Below are 16,805 nucleotides of genomic sequence, written 5' to 3'. Positions count from 1 at the left end.
GGGGTAAGAAGGTGCAGGTGGCCCCCGGCTGCATCTCCAAACTCACCCACATCCTGCTCATGTCACTCAGTTCATTTTTGTATCTCAGAGAGTCCTTCAGGACCTGGAGAGGGAAGGGATCCGCCGATGAGAGACGAGAAGGCAAGGAGACAGAGGATGGCAGAAGATGGGGCTGGGACAGGCAGGGAGGCTGCCCAGACAGACAAGCCCTCCTCTCACCAGTAACCAAAAGGCCCTCAGGGCGGGAGTGGCCAGCGGCCCCTGTGCCCCAGGCGATCCCACTTTCCCCACATGGGCCCCGGGCTCCCTGGTCACCCCTGCAGCCCCAGGAACTCACGTTTGGGTGTCCATCTCGGAGGAGTTTGTGAAACACGTGGCAGAACTTCCAGCAGAGGACAGCGTTGCTAGAGAGGGGCAGCCGGTTGACAACAGACCAAAAGGTCTGTGCCCCTTTCTCATGGTGGGTGCCCAGGATGCACGGTGAGGGAGGGTCATGGAAAACAAAGGCACGGGCCCTGCCTCGGGCAGCCAATCCCTGGGGTGGAGGCTGCAACAGGCCACTAGCAACCTATCACCATACGACACTGTTACAATACCATTGACCACATTGGAAGCCTGTCCCCCAAAACCTAAAATGACTCGTACACCCCACCACTTCTGCAAAGCTGCCTGGCCTCAACCAGGGATGCATTAATCTCCCAATACTCTGAATTCTCTGTATGTGGAATTCGTGAGCCCCTTTGGGCTCAGTAGGGGATGTCCACACTTCCTTCGTAATTGTTCGTTTAAATAGGCCTCACACACCCAATTCCTAGGCACCATCAACCCCAAGTGCAGGTCTTTCCCCAGAACTACAGGCTTCTTTATCAAAGCTTAGGTAAGAAGCAAGGTGCCAAGCAGGCCAGAAAAACTTGCCTCGGGTCAGGGAACTACATGACTCATCCAGAACACATGTTGTTTTGCTTCTGAGCTGGAAGGTATCATAAAGTTCCTTCCCCAGACTGAAATTTACATTTCGAGAGGGGATGAGCTTGAACACAGACTTCTGGGTCTAAGAAGCTGAAGTCAGCTTTTGGTCTTAGAGTGATTTCTGCAATGACTACAGTCTCCCCTCAAGTACAGCCCCCTTGGGCTAGACAGAAGCCAAGAGGAGCGGTAGATAGCTCCCAACCCCTCTGCAGAGAGCTAGCCAGCCACCCTGACTTTGAAAGAGGCAAGGAGACCTTTCTGTCCTTTGATTTCATAAGCATTTTAATGCACCCATTGCGTGTCAGGCACTATAAAAGGCACTCAGGGTTATAAAAAAAAGTTAAGACTCAGTCGCCAGCCCTCTAGGAGCGGATGCCGCGGTGGGGGCGGGCGCAGTTAGGCACCTAAGGATAAACGGTTGTCTGAACAGCATTTCTGACATCAGACTTCCAAATGCTTATTCAATTGTTATTGAGGGTGGCTGACAGTCTTTTAAAAAAAATCAATAAAGAATAAAGGTTGTGTGATATCTTTAGGCTTTAAAACCCTACCCTATGGAATTACCCTTTCAATGTTTATCCACCTCTTAAAGGTGAAGCAGAGAGACTCACAGAATGTTACAGCTGGAACATTAGACGTTTCAAATCTTCTTTGGCCCAGGTCTTTCATGTGACAGACAAGGGGGCGAAGTCTCTTGGAGGCCCCCCCGCTGGACCCACTCGAGGCTCCAGAGCAAGCCAGACTGCTGTAGAGGAGGGATTGCAGAATCTCCTGGTGTCCCTTCCATCACCCCAGGCAGCCTTCCCGAGAGGGTGTAATATGGCCCCGTCAGTCCCCCATCTGGAGCACACTAGTCTCTGAAAACTATCTCTCTCTTTATTTCCTGTCTCATTCGGACTGATCAGTATTTTTGGCAGGGCGGGGCCAGCAGTTGGGCGACTTATAATGAAGGCTTTTCTCGACTCAGTAGAGCAAGGGGGGACTGTGCCTTTGTGGGGATAAAAGGGTAAGGTCTACAAGGTCTCACTAGGCTCACTGTTGAGCCAGGCTTCTGGGGTACCTGGGCAAAGTTCTAGAGCCCCCATCCTGCAGCTAAACCCTAAATCCAACCAAAGTATCTTCCCGCCAAACACAAGCTGCGTTTCCGCCAGTAGGAGCAGCACGTGCTTTTAGCAACACTCCCCAGGGGCTTGACAGGTGTGGGGCATCGCACCGGCAGTCCCGGGCTTCTTCCGCCACCTTAAGGGGCTGAGGTGGGACGGCTTCAAGATGAGCGGTTTTGAGCTGACTGGCTGTGTCCCTGCCACCACGATGAGCCCAGGCAAGAAGGAGCTGTTCACCCCAGCCTCCACTCGCCCCGAGCTGCACACACCAGCAGCCTCTCCTTTGGCCTTTGAGGATCAGCCCTCCAGCTCTTGGTGTCTATACCTCAAGGGCAGATCCCAAGGGACCCATCAGCCAGGATGCTGCCTGCGCTTCTCTCCGAAGACACGACCCATGATGGTAGTGGCCCAGGTCCAAACTTGGCGTGGGGGCCAGGAGGTGCGATTGGTGAGAACCTCCAAGCCACCAGCTCCCTAAGCCACCTTGGGGTCCTTGTCTTCTTCACCCCTGCTGCCTTTGGGGTGAACTGGCCCACACAGGTGGATCTTATTTCCCTGGTGGAGCCCCTGCGCTTTCGTAAGGCCAACCATTGCAGCCGAGACCTTTTGCTTGGGTTTCATGATCAGAGAAGGGGAGACGATCATGTTCCCAAGGGGGTGGTCAGTGTGGCCCTATGGGCCAAGTGCAGGGCCTGAAGTGCTTTGAGGACACAGGTGAAAAATCACTCCTGTGGTCCAAGAAAATCTCTCAAAGGAAAGTAATGTCAAGGGACTTGGCAGTTCTGAGGAGTTCAAGTCCTAGGCTGGGCGGGGCCCTTGGGTCCCTTCATGATGAGCTGTGGTCTCGAAGGCCAGCTGCTGCCAACCAAGCTTCTCAAACCCTGCAGGAGGCCTGGCCAATGTGGGGGTTCCCCTTCCTGCAGCTGAGTGAGGATGCCTCGCCCTGACCTCAGTCCCCACAACTTGACCCTCCTTGGGGTCAGTCTTCCAAACAACATCCAAAAGGATATTTCTGGCGTGTTTTTCCTTTACAGCCACTTCCTGCGTATTAATGGCCTTATTGATGCTGACAGTCTGAAAAACAAGAGGGAGGGGGAGGGGAAAGGAGGCTGAGATGAATAAGCTTCTAGAGTGTCTCAGACCCTCCCAGGCGCCCCACCCCTTTCTCTCCCTCCAGTGACTCCTCCCCAGTGCTCTGAGGACCCCTCCGGGACCAGGGTCCGGGTTGGAGGAGGTGGGGCTGTGGGGGGCAGAGGTGGGCAACGCTCCCAGGCCAGCTGGCCCAGGCTGTCCTAAGGCAGCGGGCTTTGCTGCCTGGCATTGGCTGTGCCCAGCTGCTGTGCCCGCCTGCCACTCATTCACTCGATACAACAGCGTGGCAATTAAAGCCTGCACAAAGGGATGCTTTTCATCCCCCAGGGAAACATTATTTCTCCGGGAGCAGGAGGAAGAGGCACTGAGCTCAGGGAGCGGCTGCGGCCCAAAGGCCACCCAGCCGCCCCTCTCTCACCAGGAGAGCCTCCCACGGAGGCCTCCCTAGCCAGCCCAGGTCTGCGGCGGGGTCACTGGAACTTCTTGTTTTCCCACTCCTGGGCATCTTCCAACCCTAACCAAATTCCCTTTTATTTCCTTACTTACAAGGCATTAACAATACCCACTCCTTTCCAGTTGTGTTAAAACTCGTAACTCCCTTTGGAATTTAGCAAATCGTGTGTACCTATGGATACAACTTACGGAAAGACGAAATGGGACCCTACCATGGAGGCTGCTTAAGTACAGTTTTTCTCCTTTTTCTGTTTTGCTGTGCTTTTCCATAGTTGGCATTTGACCCTAAGCCACGTTAACATGTTATGCATCACACACACACACACACACACACACACACACACACACACACACAGACACCCCTCCCTACCAAAGGGGTTAATTCTGCCACTGTTCTATAGAAACGCGATCACCAAGCACAAGACTTTTCAACATCCTCCTTTTCTCACTTGAAAACATCTTATGAAAAATTCTCCAAGCGGCATGGTAAAATTCTAGCTCATTCTTTAAAGAGACAGTATAATATTTCATGGTGTGGGTGGGCATGATTTATACAAGCATTCCCGTGCTGGCAGGCCATCAAAAAACTTTTTTAACCACTGTAAACCATTTTAGTAAGCATGCTTATACATATTGATGCCTTCATTCCCAATGGGTAGATTTCCAGGAGTGGGATACACTGGGTCAAAGTGTTGTGATTTTTTTTTTTTAAATCTGCCATTATGGAAAGATCCCAACATAGACAAACATGGCCCCCACAGCTCCCAGTGTCAACCTTTATGAACTTGCAGCCAAATCCACTTCCTTATGGACCAGGGGTCACAAACATTTTCTGTAAGGGCCAGTTAGTGGGTATTTTAGGCTTTGTGGGCCACATGGCTCTCTGCTGAAAGTCCTCAATTTTGCAAAAGTTGGAGCACGAAAGAAGCCTCAGAGATACTAAACAAATACATAACCAAATGAGTGTGGCTGCGTTCCAAACAAAACTTTATGCACAAAAACCAGGCAGTGGTGGGGATTCGGCCAGTGCCTGTTAAGTATGCTGACCCTTGCTTTCTCCTGTCAGCCTCTGACGCCCTTGCTCTCTGGATTATCTGAAGTAAAATCCCAGGCATTATATCATTTCACTAGTAATAGTTCAGGATGAACTTCTTACGGAAAAAAGAAAAAAAAAAAGAACAATTTAAAAATTAAACCGGGGCACCTGGGTGGCTCAGTCGGTTGAGCATCCGACTTGGGCTCAGGTCATGATCTCACAGCTCGTGAGTTCGAGCCCCGCGGCGGGCTCTGTGCTGACAGCTCAGAGTCTGGAGCCTGCTTCGGACTCTGTGTCTCATTCTCTCCCTCTGCCCCTCCTCTGCTTGTGCTCTGTCTCTCTCTGTGTCTCAAGAATAAATAAATGTAAAAAATTAAAAAAAAATTTAAAATTAAACCATAATACTATTATCACACCTAAACTTTTTTTTTTTTTTAATTTTTTTTTCAACGTTTATTTATTTTTGGGACAGAGAGAGACAGAGCATGAACGGGGGAGGGGCAGAGAGAGAGGGAGACACAAAATCAGAAACAGGCTCCAGGCTCCGAGCCATCAGCCCAGAGCCTGACGCGGGGCTCGAACTCACGGACCGCGAGATCGTGACCTGGCTGAAGTCGGACGCTTAACCGACTGCGCCACCCAGGCGCCCCTATCACACCTAAACTTTTAAGGATGGGGGCGCTTGGGTGGCTCAGTCGGTTGAGTGTCCGACTTTGGCTCAGGTCGTGGTCTTGCAGGGTTGTGAGTTCGAGCCCACAGTGGGCTCTTTGCTGTCAGTGTGGAGCCCACTTCGGATCCTGTCTCCCTCTCTCTGTTCCTCCCCCCGTCTCTCTCTCTCAAAAATAAATAAAAATTAAAAAAGAAATGTAAGGATAATTCCTTAATATCATCAAATGGTTAGTTAGGTGTTCAGATTTCCCTGTTGTGTGAAAACAGGAAAACTTTCTTGCATTTCTTCTAATCAGGATCCAGATAAGCTTGCCATGTTGCATTCCGAAAAGACCTTAATGGTTCACATTCCCGCTGACAATGTACAAAAGCATCCCCACCATCACCATTTTTGCTGGTCTTATGGGTATGGTGACGCTTCACTGTGACTGTATTTTGTATTTCACTGACTGCTAGTAAGTTCTGAGTATTTCCTTACATGTGCTCATGGTTGTCGACTGCCTTAGTTTGTTTTTTAATTTTTTAATGTTTATTTATTTTTGAGAGAGAGAGAGAGAGAGAGTGTGCACAAGCGGGAGGGGAACAGAGAGAGAGGGAGGTACATAATCCAAAGCAGACTCCAGGCTCTGAGCTGTCAGCACAGAGCCTGACGCGGGGCTAGAACTCACGAACTAGAACTCACGAACTCATGACCTGAGCCAAAGTCAGATGCTCAACCAACTGAGCCAACCAGGCGGCTCGACTGCCTTACCTAGTTAAGTATGCTCACCTCAACTTTGACCGCTTCTGCGTGTACTTAAGGTTTTTCCTGCCCCTGGATTATACTGGTAGACTCCTACATTTTCTTCTAAGTGTTTTAATTTTTTTAAAAGTTTTATTTATTTTGAGAGAATAAAAGCACAAGCAGAGGAAGGGCAGAGAGAGTAGGAGAGAGAGAATCCCAAGCAGGCTCTGCACTGCCAGTGCGGAGCCCGATGCGGAGCCTGAACCCACGAACCGTGAGATCGTGACCTGAGCCGAAACCAAGAGTCAGACGCTTAACCGACTGAGCCACCCAGGCGCCCCCACAAATACGTCTTTAAACCGTACTGACCAAGTGCCCAAGCTCACGGTCACTATGAGTCTTGCTTGCAACAATAAGAAAACCCAACACCTTACAATTCCCTTAAAATAATATGCCATGAGTCTGGAACTACAGATCCTGTATGTGTTTGTGTGTTGGCTGCACACCGCACATGTTCTGTGCTCTAAACACTGACAGGAGGCAGAAGCCCCTGGAAATCATGACACTGCTCCAGGAGGACACCGCTTAGAGGAAGAAGGTGGTGACCTGTCCCAGGTGCTGTAATTATCCCTGCAATTTACCTACTTCTCTCAGTTATGCCTCATTCGAACTCAGGGGCACCTATGACTGTTTCACAGGAGGGCCAAGCAGCTTGCCTGAGGTCATGCTATTCAGTGCCAATCTTGGTCAGCTGGATCCCAGCCCTGAGCCATCGTGACAGCTCTGGACTGTGGAGGGGCTGTCTAGGTCAGGGTCACAGAGGACAGGCAACCAGAGAGCGCGCAGGCTGCGTGGCTGGAGGGCAGCACGGAGGCAGGGTGGGGACGGGGAGCCAGAGAGGGAGGCGGTGCTGGGTGCCGGTGGGGAAGCGGCAGGGGTGTGAAGGCCACAGGCAGAAGAGGACGGAACCTGGAGGTAGGGAGACGCAGGAGGAAGCTAGTGACAACAGAGAAATGAGGGAGTAAAGCCTCGGCCAAAATGACAGAAATTAAAATGCCAAGAGGCCCAGTGGAAGGTGGGCTCTAAAAACAGGACTGGCCGATAGGAGCTCCCAGGTACAGGGGACACAGCAGGGGGAGCATCGAAGATGCTGCAGAGGAGGGCACCTTTGGGGTAAGAAACAGTCATTTTTAAAAGGAGGAGGACGTGAACCAGAAACAGCAGTGGTTATAATCATCAAGTTACTAGCTAATGAGTTACAAGCTAATGAGTGTTTGCTCCCAGGCCCCGTGCTAATAATAAACATTTTGTGTTAATTATCTTATTAAAATCTCCTAATTCTATAGCCTCCAAGTAGGTGAGTATTAGTATTAACCGCCCCCATTTCACAGATGAGGAAACCACGGCCAAGTAGGTTGCCCAAGGCCACTCCAATGAGTGGAGTGAGAACCAGACTCTGAGATTCCGCTGAGAACCAGACTCTGCGATGTGGCTCTAGCTCAGCCCCTGAGTCACCATCCCCATAGCAGACATGGCCCTCCACATCAGGAACACAGGATCAGAATCCAAATGCTTTCCACAGTAACATTTCCCAATATGCAACCCAGTAGGTACCAAAGAGATTTCCTATATTTAGATCTCACTCTCCGGCACAGGGGAAGCAGGATTCAAATCAGCCCTTGTGAAATAAATCAGGTGTTTTATTTGCCTGCTAACTTACTGTAAGCGACACTATGATGTGATTGGTCAAAATGCAAATCTGAGCTCTGGCTGTATGAAAAGGAGTATAGTGTTCAGAATGAGGGAGGGGACGGTTCCAACTCTATGCAGGATCAACTCACACATAAAACACTACTCAGCAGCACCTGGGTGGCTCAGTCAGTTAAGTGTCTGACTCTTGATCTCAGCTCAGGTCACGAGCTCAGACTGGTGAGACTGAGCAGCCCATCAGGCTGTACGTTGACAATGAGGAGCCTGCTTGAGATTCTCTGTCGCCTTCTCTCTGTCCTTCCCCCACTCATAAGTGTGCACTCTCTCTCTCCCTCTTTCTCAAAAATAAATAAACTTAAAAAAAAAAAAAGGAAAGCGTGGAACAATTTCCATGTGCACATATAGTCGCAGCCCCCAGTACGAGCCTAGGACACTGACCAAGGGCCCAGCCTGGCGCTGGGCTGCGGAATGAAGTTTCTGCCCAAACGAACAGCTCCCTGACCTCTGCAAGCCCTGCCTGCCCCTGCGAAGGCTGCCCCGGCCCCTTCACTTGCAGCTCACTGGAGTTTTCCATTACTGTGGCCCACATGCCCCAAGTTCCCCGACCAATGCTTCCCTAACATACAAGTGCCCCAGAGAGCCCGGCCCACGGCAGTAGGCAGGCCGCCCGGTTTCTGAGCCAGAGATTTATTGGGCTCGTTGGCAGAGCTGAGCCTCAGCATTCTGGGCTCATAATGGCAGGCTGTGGGTCCTCCGGGGTCCTCGGAACGTCGGACACCAGGATGTTTCCAGGACAGAAGTTCCCAGCTACGACGACGACTTTCCTGTAGTTCTGTAAAATTTCATGCCACACATGCTCTGCTTCCTTCTACATTCCAAATTCTGCCCGTCTTCCCAGGGCAGACCAAACTTTACTGTCCTTTAGACCAGCCAGGCCACTCTGGCCACTAAGTTCTTCTTTCCAACCTTCTTCTTGAATTCCAATTTTTCTTAGAGTTTGACACTTGGTATGTTGTCTCACCTCCCCACCGAGATTAAACTCCCGAGGGCAAGGACCTGCCTTGTTCCCTCGAGGGCCCACAGCTGCTAAGGCAGGTGCAGAGTCTTATTAAAACCATCAAGTGATTAAGGAGTGGATTGCTTCCCAGGCTCCCCCTCTAAAAAGCACCAGGTACGCAATGATTCATGGTTCCTTGAGAAAATCTTTTCCCTTTCCCTCCCCTCCCCAGACTCTCCCTGCAAGAAATCATCAGGAACCAGGTGATGCCTGTGGGGACCCTCCCAGGACAGAGAGTGAGAAGTTGGGGTTCGATTTCTCACCTCCGGTCTAGGTTAGAGAACGTCCTCTGAGAACAGGCTGTACTCCAGCTTTCCCTGGAGTCACACAAGACCTGCGACCACGCAGAGTCCCCCCTGAAAGAGCAGCATTGTGCAATGCTTCCTGGCCCAGCTGGCCCTTGGGTCCCGAGCTGGTTCCGGAGAGCCAATTATCAGCAGGCACCGCGGGAAGGGGGACATTCTCCCAAGCACCTCCTTCTCCTTCTCCAGCCCCTTCCTCTGCTCCTTTAGGGTAGCCTCGGCCAGGCTGCACCCAATGGAAAACCGTGGGGCCTTGTTACTGCGGGAATCGGGGCCTGGGCTCAGCCGCTGGGGGCCAGCTGGGCACTGTCCGGCCATGCACACAGCTCCTGGCAGGGGCCCCATGCTTGGGCTACCAAGGCTGGGCTGGCTCGCAAAGGTTCCATGGTGGGGCCGGGCAGAGAAGATGTGGCAGGGTCGGGGCGGCAGGTCCCAAAGCGAGGGACCGGAGGGGCCCCTGCCCGGTGCCACACGGACGGAAATGTGAGACCAGGCGGGGCAGCAGAAGGGGAAAGCAGAAAGTGAGACAGAAGGAAGGCAGAGAAAGTAAATGCCAAGAGCACGTGGGGTGCAGGTGGCTGAGCAAAGGCACAGCTGGTGGCCACCAGCGGCCTGGGGACGGGCTGGGAGCTGGTGACACCTTACAGCGTGCTTCCCCTCATGTGGTTTGGAGCCTGAGGGAAACAGACCAGAGGAAGGGCGCTTTCCACACCTGCAAGTTGGTCTCAGGTCTCATCCTTCCCCCAACCAGCCTGCACCCCTGAGATGGCCTCCACGAACTGGGCTCAGCCAACACAGGGCTGGGAGAGCCTTCTTCCCAAGTGGCCGATGCCGAGACGCAGGGCAGAAAGGGGTCCTCTGGGGAGGACCAGGCTGGTGATGGGTGAGGAGAGGGTAAGACACCGGGGACGCACGGAGCGCAGGAGGGCGCTGCAGCAGTCACGGGAGAGGGGGGGCACAGCTTGAGTTCATGGCCGGGATGCGGAGCCTGAGCCAGGGCGGCAGGGTTCAGAACCCAGGTGAGGTCATGAGAGCCCGGGGGAAGGACGATCAAGGTGCAGAAGATGAAACGTGGCCTTCCGCACTGGGTGCCTTCGCGCTAAGAATGTATGGTGTCCCACATCAAGTCTTTTTAAATCTTCTCTGGATCAGAAAGAATAGTAGCACGGTCATCATTGCTGTCAGCAGAGCTGGCCCGGAGCACTGCGCTCAGGAGATTTGCTTCTGATCCTCCCCTTCAGCCCTGGAAGGCAGGGAATCTGAGCCCACATTTTCCGAGCCAAGTTGTCCAAAGTAGCACAGGCAACAGCAGGTGGGGCCAGGATTCCAACCCAGTTCGGCTCCCCACACTGTGCCCCCGTCAGCAGCCTGCCTCTCGCCTCCCACCCCTGACGCCTGGTCCCCTGGTTTCTTTGGTGGCTCGTCCCCAGATCTCTATCCACTTGCCCTCCCTCCTTAATGATCTCAACTAAGCCCGTGGCTTTGCACTCCCAACTTCTGCCAGCACGCCCACCCGTGTATTTCTCTCCCCGTGTCCCTCCGAGTCCTCCTTAATGAGCCTTTGCCTCTGAGTTTCCATCCAGACATCGACCATTGGGCCCTTCCCACCCCCTGGCCCCTCTGCTTCTCTCCACTCCTCTGCCTCCTCCGCAGCCCAAACCACTAGGATGTCCCCACTGGGCCACTGAGATAGGGTCCCCACCGTACCGGCCCTTCCCAAGCTGCTCTGCACCCAACAACCAGAGTGATCTGTATGAACGCGCGTGAGGTCACGCCCCCGCTCAGAGCTGGTCACCGTGTGCACACGGAACGAAGTCCGTGCTTTCATGCAGCCCACCCGGTCCAACCACACTGCTGTCTTTTTGTTCCTTCGGCGTTTCTAAGTCTTTTTGTCGCTGACGCTCCTTATGCCTGGAAGCTCTTCCATCTGCAAGGCTGGCTTTTCCTCCCTCTCCAGGCTGTTCAAATGTCACCTCCTAGGCGGCCCATCTAATCTACGGCATCTCCCCACCCCTTGTCCTGCAGTATCTCTTTACCAAGATTAACCACCCTGGTTATTTCCTGTAGAGGCTCTTATCGCAAGCTGAAATTCCCTTGTTTGTTCATTTGCTTGGTGTCTTTCCCCACCTGCCAGTGATCTCCGTGAGGGCAGGGACCATGTTATCTGGCCGTTTCCCCCGTGAGCACACATACTATGCCTGGTACCCAGACGAACTGATGGATGAAGGCCTTGTCTGCTCAGATCTCTCCAAGCAGACCTCCTTGTCAGTGCTCCCTACCGTGTGCACTCCCCTCTCCTGTCTAGGATGCCCCATCTTCTCCTTCCTCCAAGTTCCTCACAGTTCTTAAGTCAAAAATCTTGCTTGGGGGGGGGGGGGTGGAGCACCGGGGTGGCTCAGTCGGTTGAGCGTCGGACTCTTGGTTTTGGCTCAGGTCATGATCCTGGGGTGGTGGGGTGGTGGGATTGAGCCCCATGTCTGGCTCCATACTGATCGTGAAGCCTGCTTCAGATTCTCAATCTCTTTCTCTCCCCTGCCAACCTTCTGCCCCTACCTCACTCCCCGACCTGCTCTTTCTCAAAAAAAAAAAAAAAATTCTTGCTGATAGTTACATAGAAGCTGCTCTAACTAATGATATCCAGTTACTTGTTCTTATTATCCTCTAGTACTTAGCTAGGCTCTACATAGCTAAATACTTCCACTCATTTCCATGTTTTTATAAAAGGTTATTTGTTATGAACAGAATTGTGTACCCCCCAAATTTGTAAGTTGAAGTCGTAACCTCCAATGTGACGGTATCTGGAGATGAGGGCTTTTGGGAGGTGATTAGGGTTATATGAACTCGTGAGAATGGGCTCCTCATGATGAAATCGGTGCCCTTATGGGGGTGCCTGGGTGGCTCAGTCCACTGAGTGTCTGACTTTGGCTCAGGTCATGATCTCAGTTTGTGAATTTGAGCCCCACGTCGGGCTCGAGGCTGTCAGCATAGAGCCTGCTTCGATCCTCTGTCCTCCTTTCTCTCTGCCCCTTCCCAACTTCCCCTCTCTCTCTCAAAAACAAATAAAACATTAAAAAAAGGAGAGAGAGACACCAGAGCATCTTTGCTTTCTCTCATTTTCTTTCTCTCCACCATGTGAGGACAGAACAAGAAGGCAGCCGTCTACAAGTCACAGGGAGAGCCCTCTCCAGGGATCTGAATCAGCAGGCACCTAATCTCTAGAACTGTGAAAAATAAATTCCTGTTATTTAAGCCACTCAGTCTATGGCATTTTATCATGGCAGCCCAGACAGACTATGACAGTATTTTTTTTTCTTTTTAGTATTTTGTGTGTCTTCTCTGTATCACAACCTGGGGGGTATTGAAATTAGAATCACATCTCCCTCTTCCTCCCATTCTATGAAGCCCCCAACCATATCCTCCAGGTTCAGGATAGGTGGGGAGTAACCAAGCCATCTGGGTCACACAGATTTCAGAGGGCTTAGCAGAAAGAAAGGCACTGTTCTGCAGTCTCATCGTCTGGAAGGGAAGACGGAGGAAGCGAGTTGACAAGATTAAAAACTGTCAATGACTCCTGCAATTGGCAAGGGGTACAAACCTGAGTTGGGAGGAGGGAGGTCAAGACCGTGCAGCAGGAAACCAGTGCTCCGAAGTGGAAAACACTGGTGGGAGCAACACAAGTGTTCGTCCACAGAGCAATGGATAAGTAAAGACATGGTCTGTTCACACAATGGAATATTATTCAGCCTCAGAAAGATGGAAGTCCTACCACACACTACAGTGTGGATGAACCTGGAGTATATGATGCTCGGTGAAGTTAGCCAGACACAGAAGGAGGGATACTGTTGGACTCCATGTACGTGAGCTACTTTGAGTAGTCAAAATAGAAGAGACAGAGGCAGAATGGTGGGTGCCGGGGGCTGGGAGGAAGGGGGAATGGGGAGTTAGTGTTCAGTGGAGACCGATCTCAGTTTGGGAAGATGAAAAGGTTCTGGAAATGGATGGTGATGACAGGTGCAGAAGTGTGAATGCACTCAATGCCACTGAACTGGACCGTTAAAAGTGGTTAAGATGGGACATTTTTATGTTACATGTGTTTTGCCACAATCAAAACACACATCCACACACAAAAAGGAGTGTGGATGAACCTCAGAAACATCATGCTAAGTCAAGAAGCCAGACACGATGTCATGGGCTATAGGATTCCATTCATAGGAAACGCCCAGAAGGGGTGAATCCACAGGGACAGGGGGCAGGTTGCTGGTTGCCAGGTTCGGGTAGGAGTGGGGGGGATGGGCAGTGGCTCATGGGGATGGGGTTTCCTCTCGGGATGCCGAAAACGTTCTGAACCTAGTGGCAGTGGCTGCACCACGCTACTCAATTATGTGCCTTAAATTGGCTAAGATGGTGAATTTGGTGTTTTGTGGAAGATTTTTTTTAAGTAGAAAACACCAAGGAATTGTGATTTTGACTGAATACCTATCAGATGTAGTGCAGGGCTGCCTCTAGGCTGTAGGACTGAGCTATGCAAGCCCGAGTGGGCCTTCTGCAGACTGGGATGGGCATTCTATGCAACTGGACCAGGTGCCTGGGTGTGGGGCACGGAGCGAGGCGCTCCTGGACAACACAAGATGGAAGAGAGTGGACCTTGCCATCCAAGAGTTAACTGTTTGTAGGGAGATAAGGACCATCCTCCTTCCTCTTCCTGTTCTTTCCTTCCCTCTTCTCTGTGCAATTTCAGCAATGCTTTATGAAAAAAAGTAACCAGTTTGGGTGTGCAAGCTACTTACGCAAGCTGCTTATGCCAACGTCTACGAGTGGCACAGACGGATGAGTGGTATCAGAAAGTGAAAGCCGAAAATGAGATGAAGCTTCCAGAAAATGTGGAGGAAACCCAAAAAGGCTATCTTATCATACAAAACGCAAAAAGAACAAGACGGAATGGGCACACTGCTCTCCGCCAGTGGTGCACTGTGGATGATAAACTCCTATTTTGCCTCTGTCTTTTCCGTCCAGAAGGATCTTTGAACTGAAAAAGGCAGACAGAGCATTGAAAGGGAAAACCCAAGGTGAGTTAGGAGGGTGTCGAAGGGTCGCCGGTGCTGAGTGAACTGGAGCAAGCCAAGGTGATGTGCCTTGTAGACTCTAAGGCAACATTTCAGAAAAATCAAGCAGACGCACCGTGTGTCTGAATTTCGAGGATCAAGGCATTTAACAAAGTTTCTTACAACATCTCATACACAAGGACAAGAAACTACAGGATATCAGTGTTGCAAACCACTAACCTCCAGCTGAATCTGCAGCCTGCTTGTGTGTGGCCTGTGAGTGAAGGTTGGTTTTGACATTTTTAAGGGAAGAGGAGGAAGGGAGAGGGAGGAGGAAGCAACAGCATCTGGCCACAAAGCCAAAAGTTTACTACCTGGCCCTTTTCTGGAAAAGCTTGCCAGTCCCTGGGTTATGAGGGAAGATCCATGAGGGCAGCTGTCTCTGCTTGCAGGTGTTGATAACTGGCTACTGTCACCTTGGGGTAGGGTGTGCCGCCACCCTGGACTTGTGCCCTCCACCGTGTTTACTCCTGGGGGTATACAGAAGGCATAGCGCCAGAGCTCAGTAATGTCTAGAGCAAGTGCACACGTGTTTGGATGACAGTGGAAGGGTATGACTATAGGTGATAACCAGTGGAACACAGGAATACGCCTGGGCCCAGAATTCAACTGCACATGGTCAGACAGTAAGTGCCCAGTGAGTTCCCGGTAGGTTAGCTGAGTTTAACAGTATGACGTGGCCACTATAATAACATGAAATTCAAGAAGCGAAGTTCATTTTGGGCTATATCAACAGAATTAGATGACCGAGAACAAGAGCTGGTCCTTGGTTTTATGGCTTTCAACCGCATTTGGGAGTACTGATTCATCCCACCATGTGCCAGACATCCTGCCGGGCACCAAATAGGGCATGCAGCTTTGGGCGCCCCATCCAAGAGGAACATGGATAATGTGGGTGCATGCAAAGGAACCCAATGAGTATGGGGAACCACCCAAGGTCAGATAAGAACAGATATCAGGGCAAGGGGTGGTTCAAAGTAGGGATGGGCAAGAAAGGGTACAGAGGTCTTTAAATATCTCAATTCCCAGCACTTGGGAAGTGGAGGTCCTCGGGGATCTGACACAACCCGGCAGTGAGCATTAAGAGAAGCTGTGTTTTGTGTCCGTCATCCTCCAAACTGGAAACAGTTACGACGTCCTTGAACTTGGGGATGAATACACAAGCTGCAGTACAGCCCCACCACAGGAAGCAATAAAAGGGAACAAACTATTGATTCATGCCAACAACATGGGTGAATCTTCAAAGTATGAATGTCAAGTGACAGAAGCCAGACTCAAAAGGCCACAAACTGCATGATTCCATTTATAGGACATTCTGGAAAAGTTAGAATTATAGGAATAAAAAAAAAAAAAAACAACCAAAAAACAGGTCACTGGTTGCCAGGGACTGGAGGGAGAGGAAGGGGTGGTTACAAAGGGGCATGATCTGGGGGAGGTGATCCTATCCTCAGTCTCGACTGCGTGGAGTTTACCTAACTGCATGTTCCTGTCAAAACTCACAAAACTCTATGCCAACAATGGTGACTTTTATGACATCTACATTATATTTCAATAGACCTGGCCTTAAAGATAAAGAAAGCAAGTTTAGTGGGAGGTGGACAAGGAGACTTTGGAAGGTGGGCACGGATGCTTGGCCCGGGCTGCCGGAGGAGTGTTTACACAAGACGGTCTTCCAGGGTCCCTATGCCTTCTGAGCCTACGAGGTTCCAGAGGAGCTGGGGATGGAATTCTGGGAGGAATGAGAAAACCGGGGAAGAAGACAGAAGTAACAGCCAAGTGAGGCAGGAGGAGAATCGAGGGGTGGGGGGATCACCCCTGTTGGTGAAGACAGTGTGTCAAAGAGTGCTGCAGCGGCAGGTGGGTGAGGACCGAGAATTCGCCACTGCATATGACATCACTGGTGACCAGGGCAAGAACTGCAGCAGCTCTGTGATGGAGGTGAAAGTCTGTATGGGGAGGAGAGGATGGGAGGCAGAGTGGGAAGCAGCCAAGACAAAATGAACGGCCCTCCTTCCCAGAGCCCGGGGTTCAGGGGTGGGGCTCTCAGTACCTGTCCCTCACCAGCGTCCCTCCCTCCAAGCCCTCCCAGCGTGTTCCCGTTGGAATGGTGGCTGCAAGGCTGGCTCTCCTTCTCCAGACAGGGTCATGCATGAGGATGAGGAGAACACACAGGCATAGGATCTCCCCAGAATGAGGGCAGAGAGGCTGCAAAAAAAACCCATCTCTTTTGCCAGAGACAAATACAGGCATGCCTCGATTTATTGCATTTTGCTTTACTGCTTCACAGATGCTGCATTTTTTTTTTTTTTACAGACGGATGGTTTGTGGAGACCCTACATCAAGGAAGTCTATCGGCACCACTCTGCTAGTACCATTTGCTCACTTCGTGTCTCTGGTCACCTTTTGGTGATTCCTGCAATACCGCAAACTTTTTCGTTATTATTATGTGTCGTGGTGATCTGTGATCAGCGATGACGACTAGCTGAGAGCTTAGATGATGGTTAGCATTTTTTTGTTTAACAAAAGCATTTTTAATTAAGGCAGATATGCATTTTGTTCTTTTGACAGGACACGAATGCATACTTAAG

The 16,805-nt window shown here is 51.1% G+C and overlaps 1 protein-coding gene across 1 annotated transcript in view; it reads right to left on the bottom strand.

The window, feature by feature from the left end:
- Positions 1 to 16,805, bottom strand: part of HIP1 (huntingtin interacting protein 1) — a 152,942-nt gene that overhangs the window by 47,027 nt on the left and 89,110 nt on the right. Inside the window, 3 exon segments of the mRNA XM_043559835.1 lie at positions 47 to 103; positions 338 to 480; positions 3,083 to 3,146. Coding sequence (XP_043415770.1) covers positions 47 to 103; positions 338 to 480; positions 3,083 to 3,146 — 264 coding nt within the window.

Source organism: Prionailurus bengalensis, chromosome E3 (assembly GCF_016509475.1).
Source record: "Prionailurus bengalensis isolate Pbe53 chromosome E3, Fcat_Pben_1.1_paternal_pri, whole genome shotgun sequence".
NCBI lineage: Eukaryota > Metazoa > Chordata > Mammalia > Carnivora > Felidae > Prionailurus > Prionailurus bengalensis.
The sequence above is the reverse complement of the archived record's forward strand: the minus strand, read 5'-3'. Positions and strand labels throughout refer to the sequence as shown.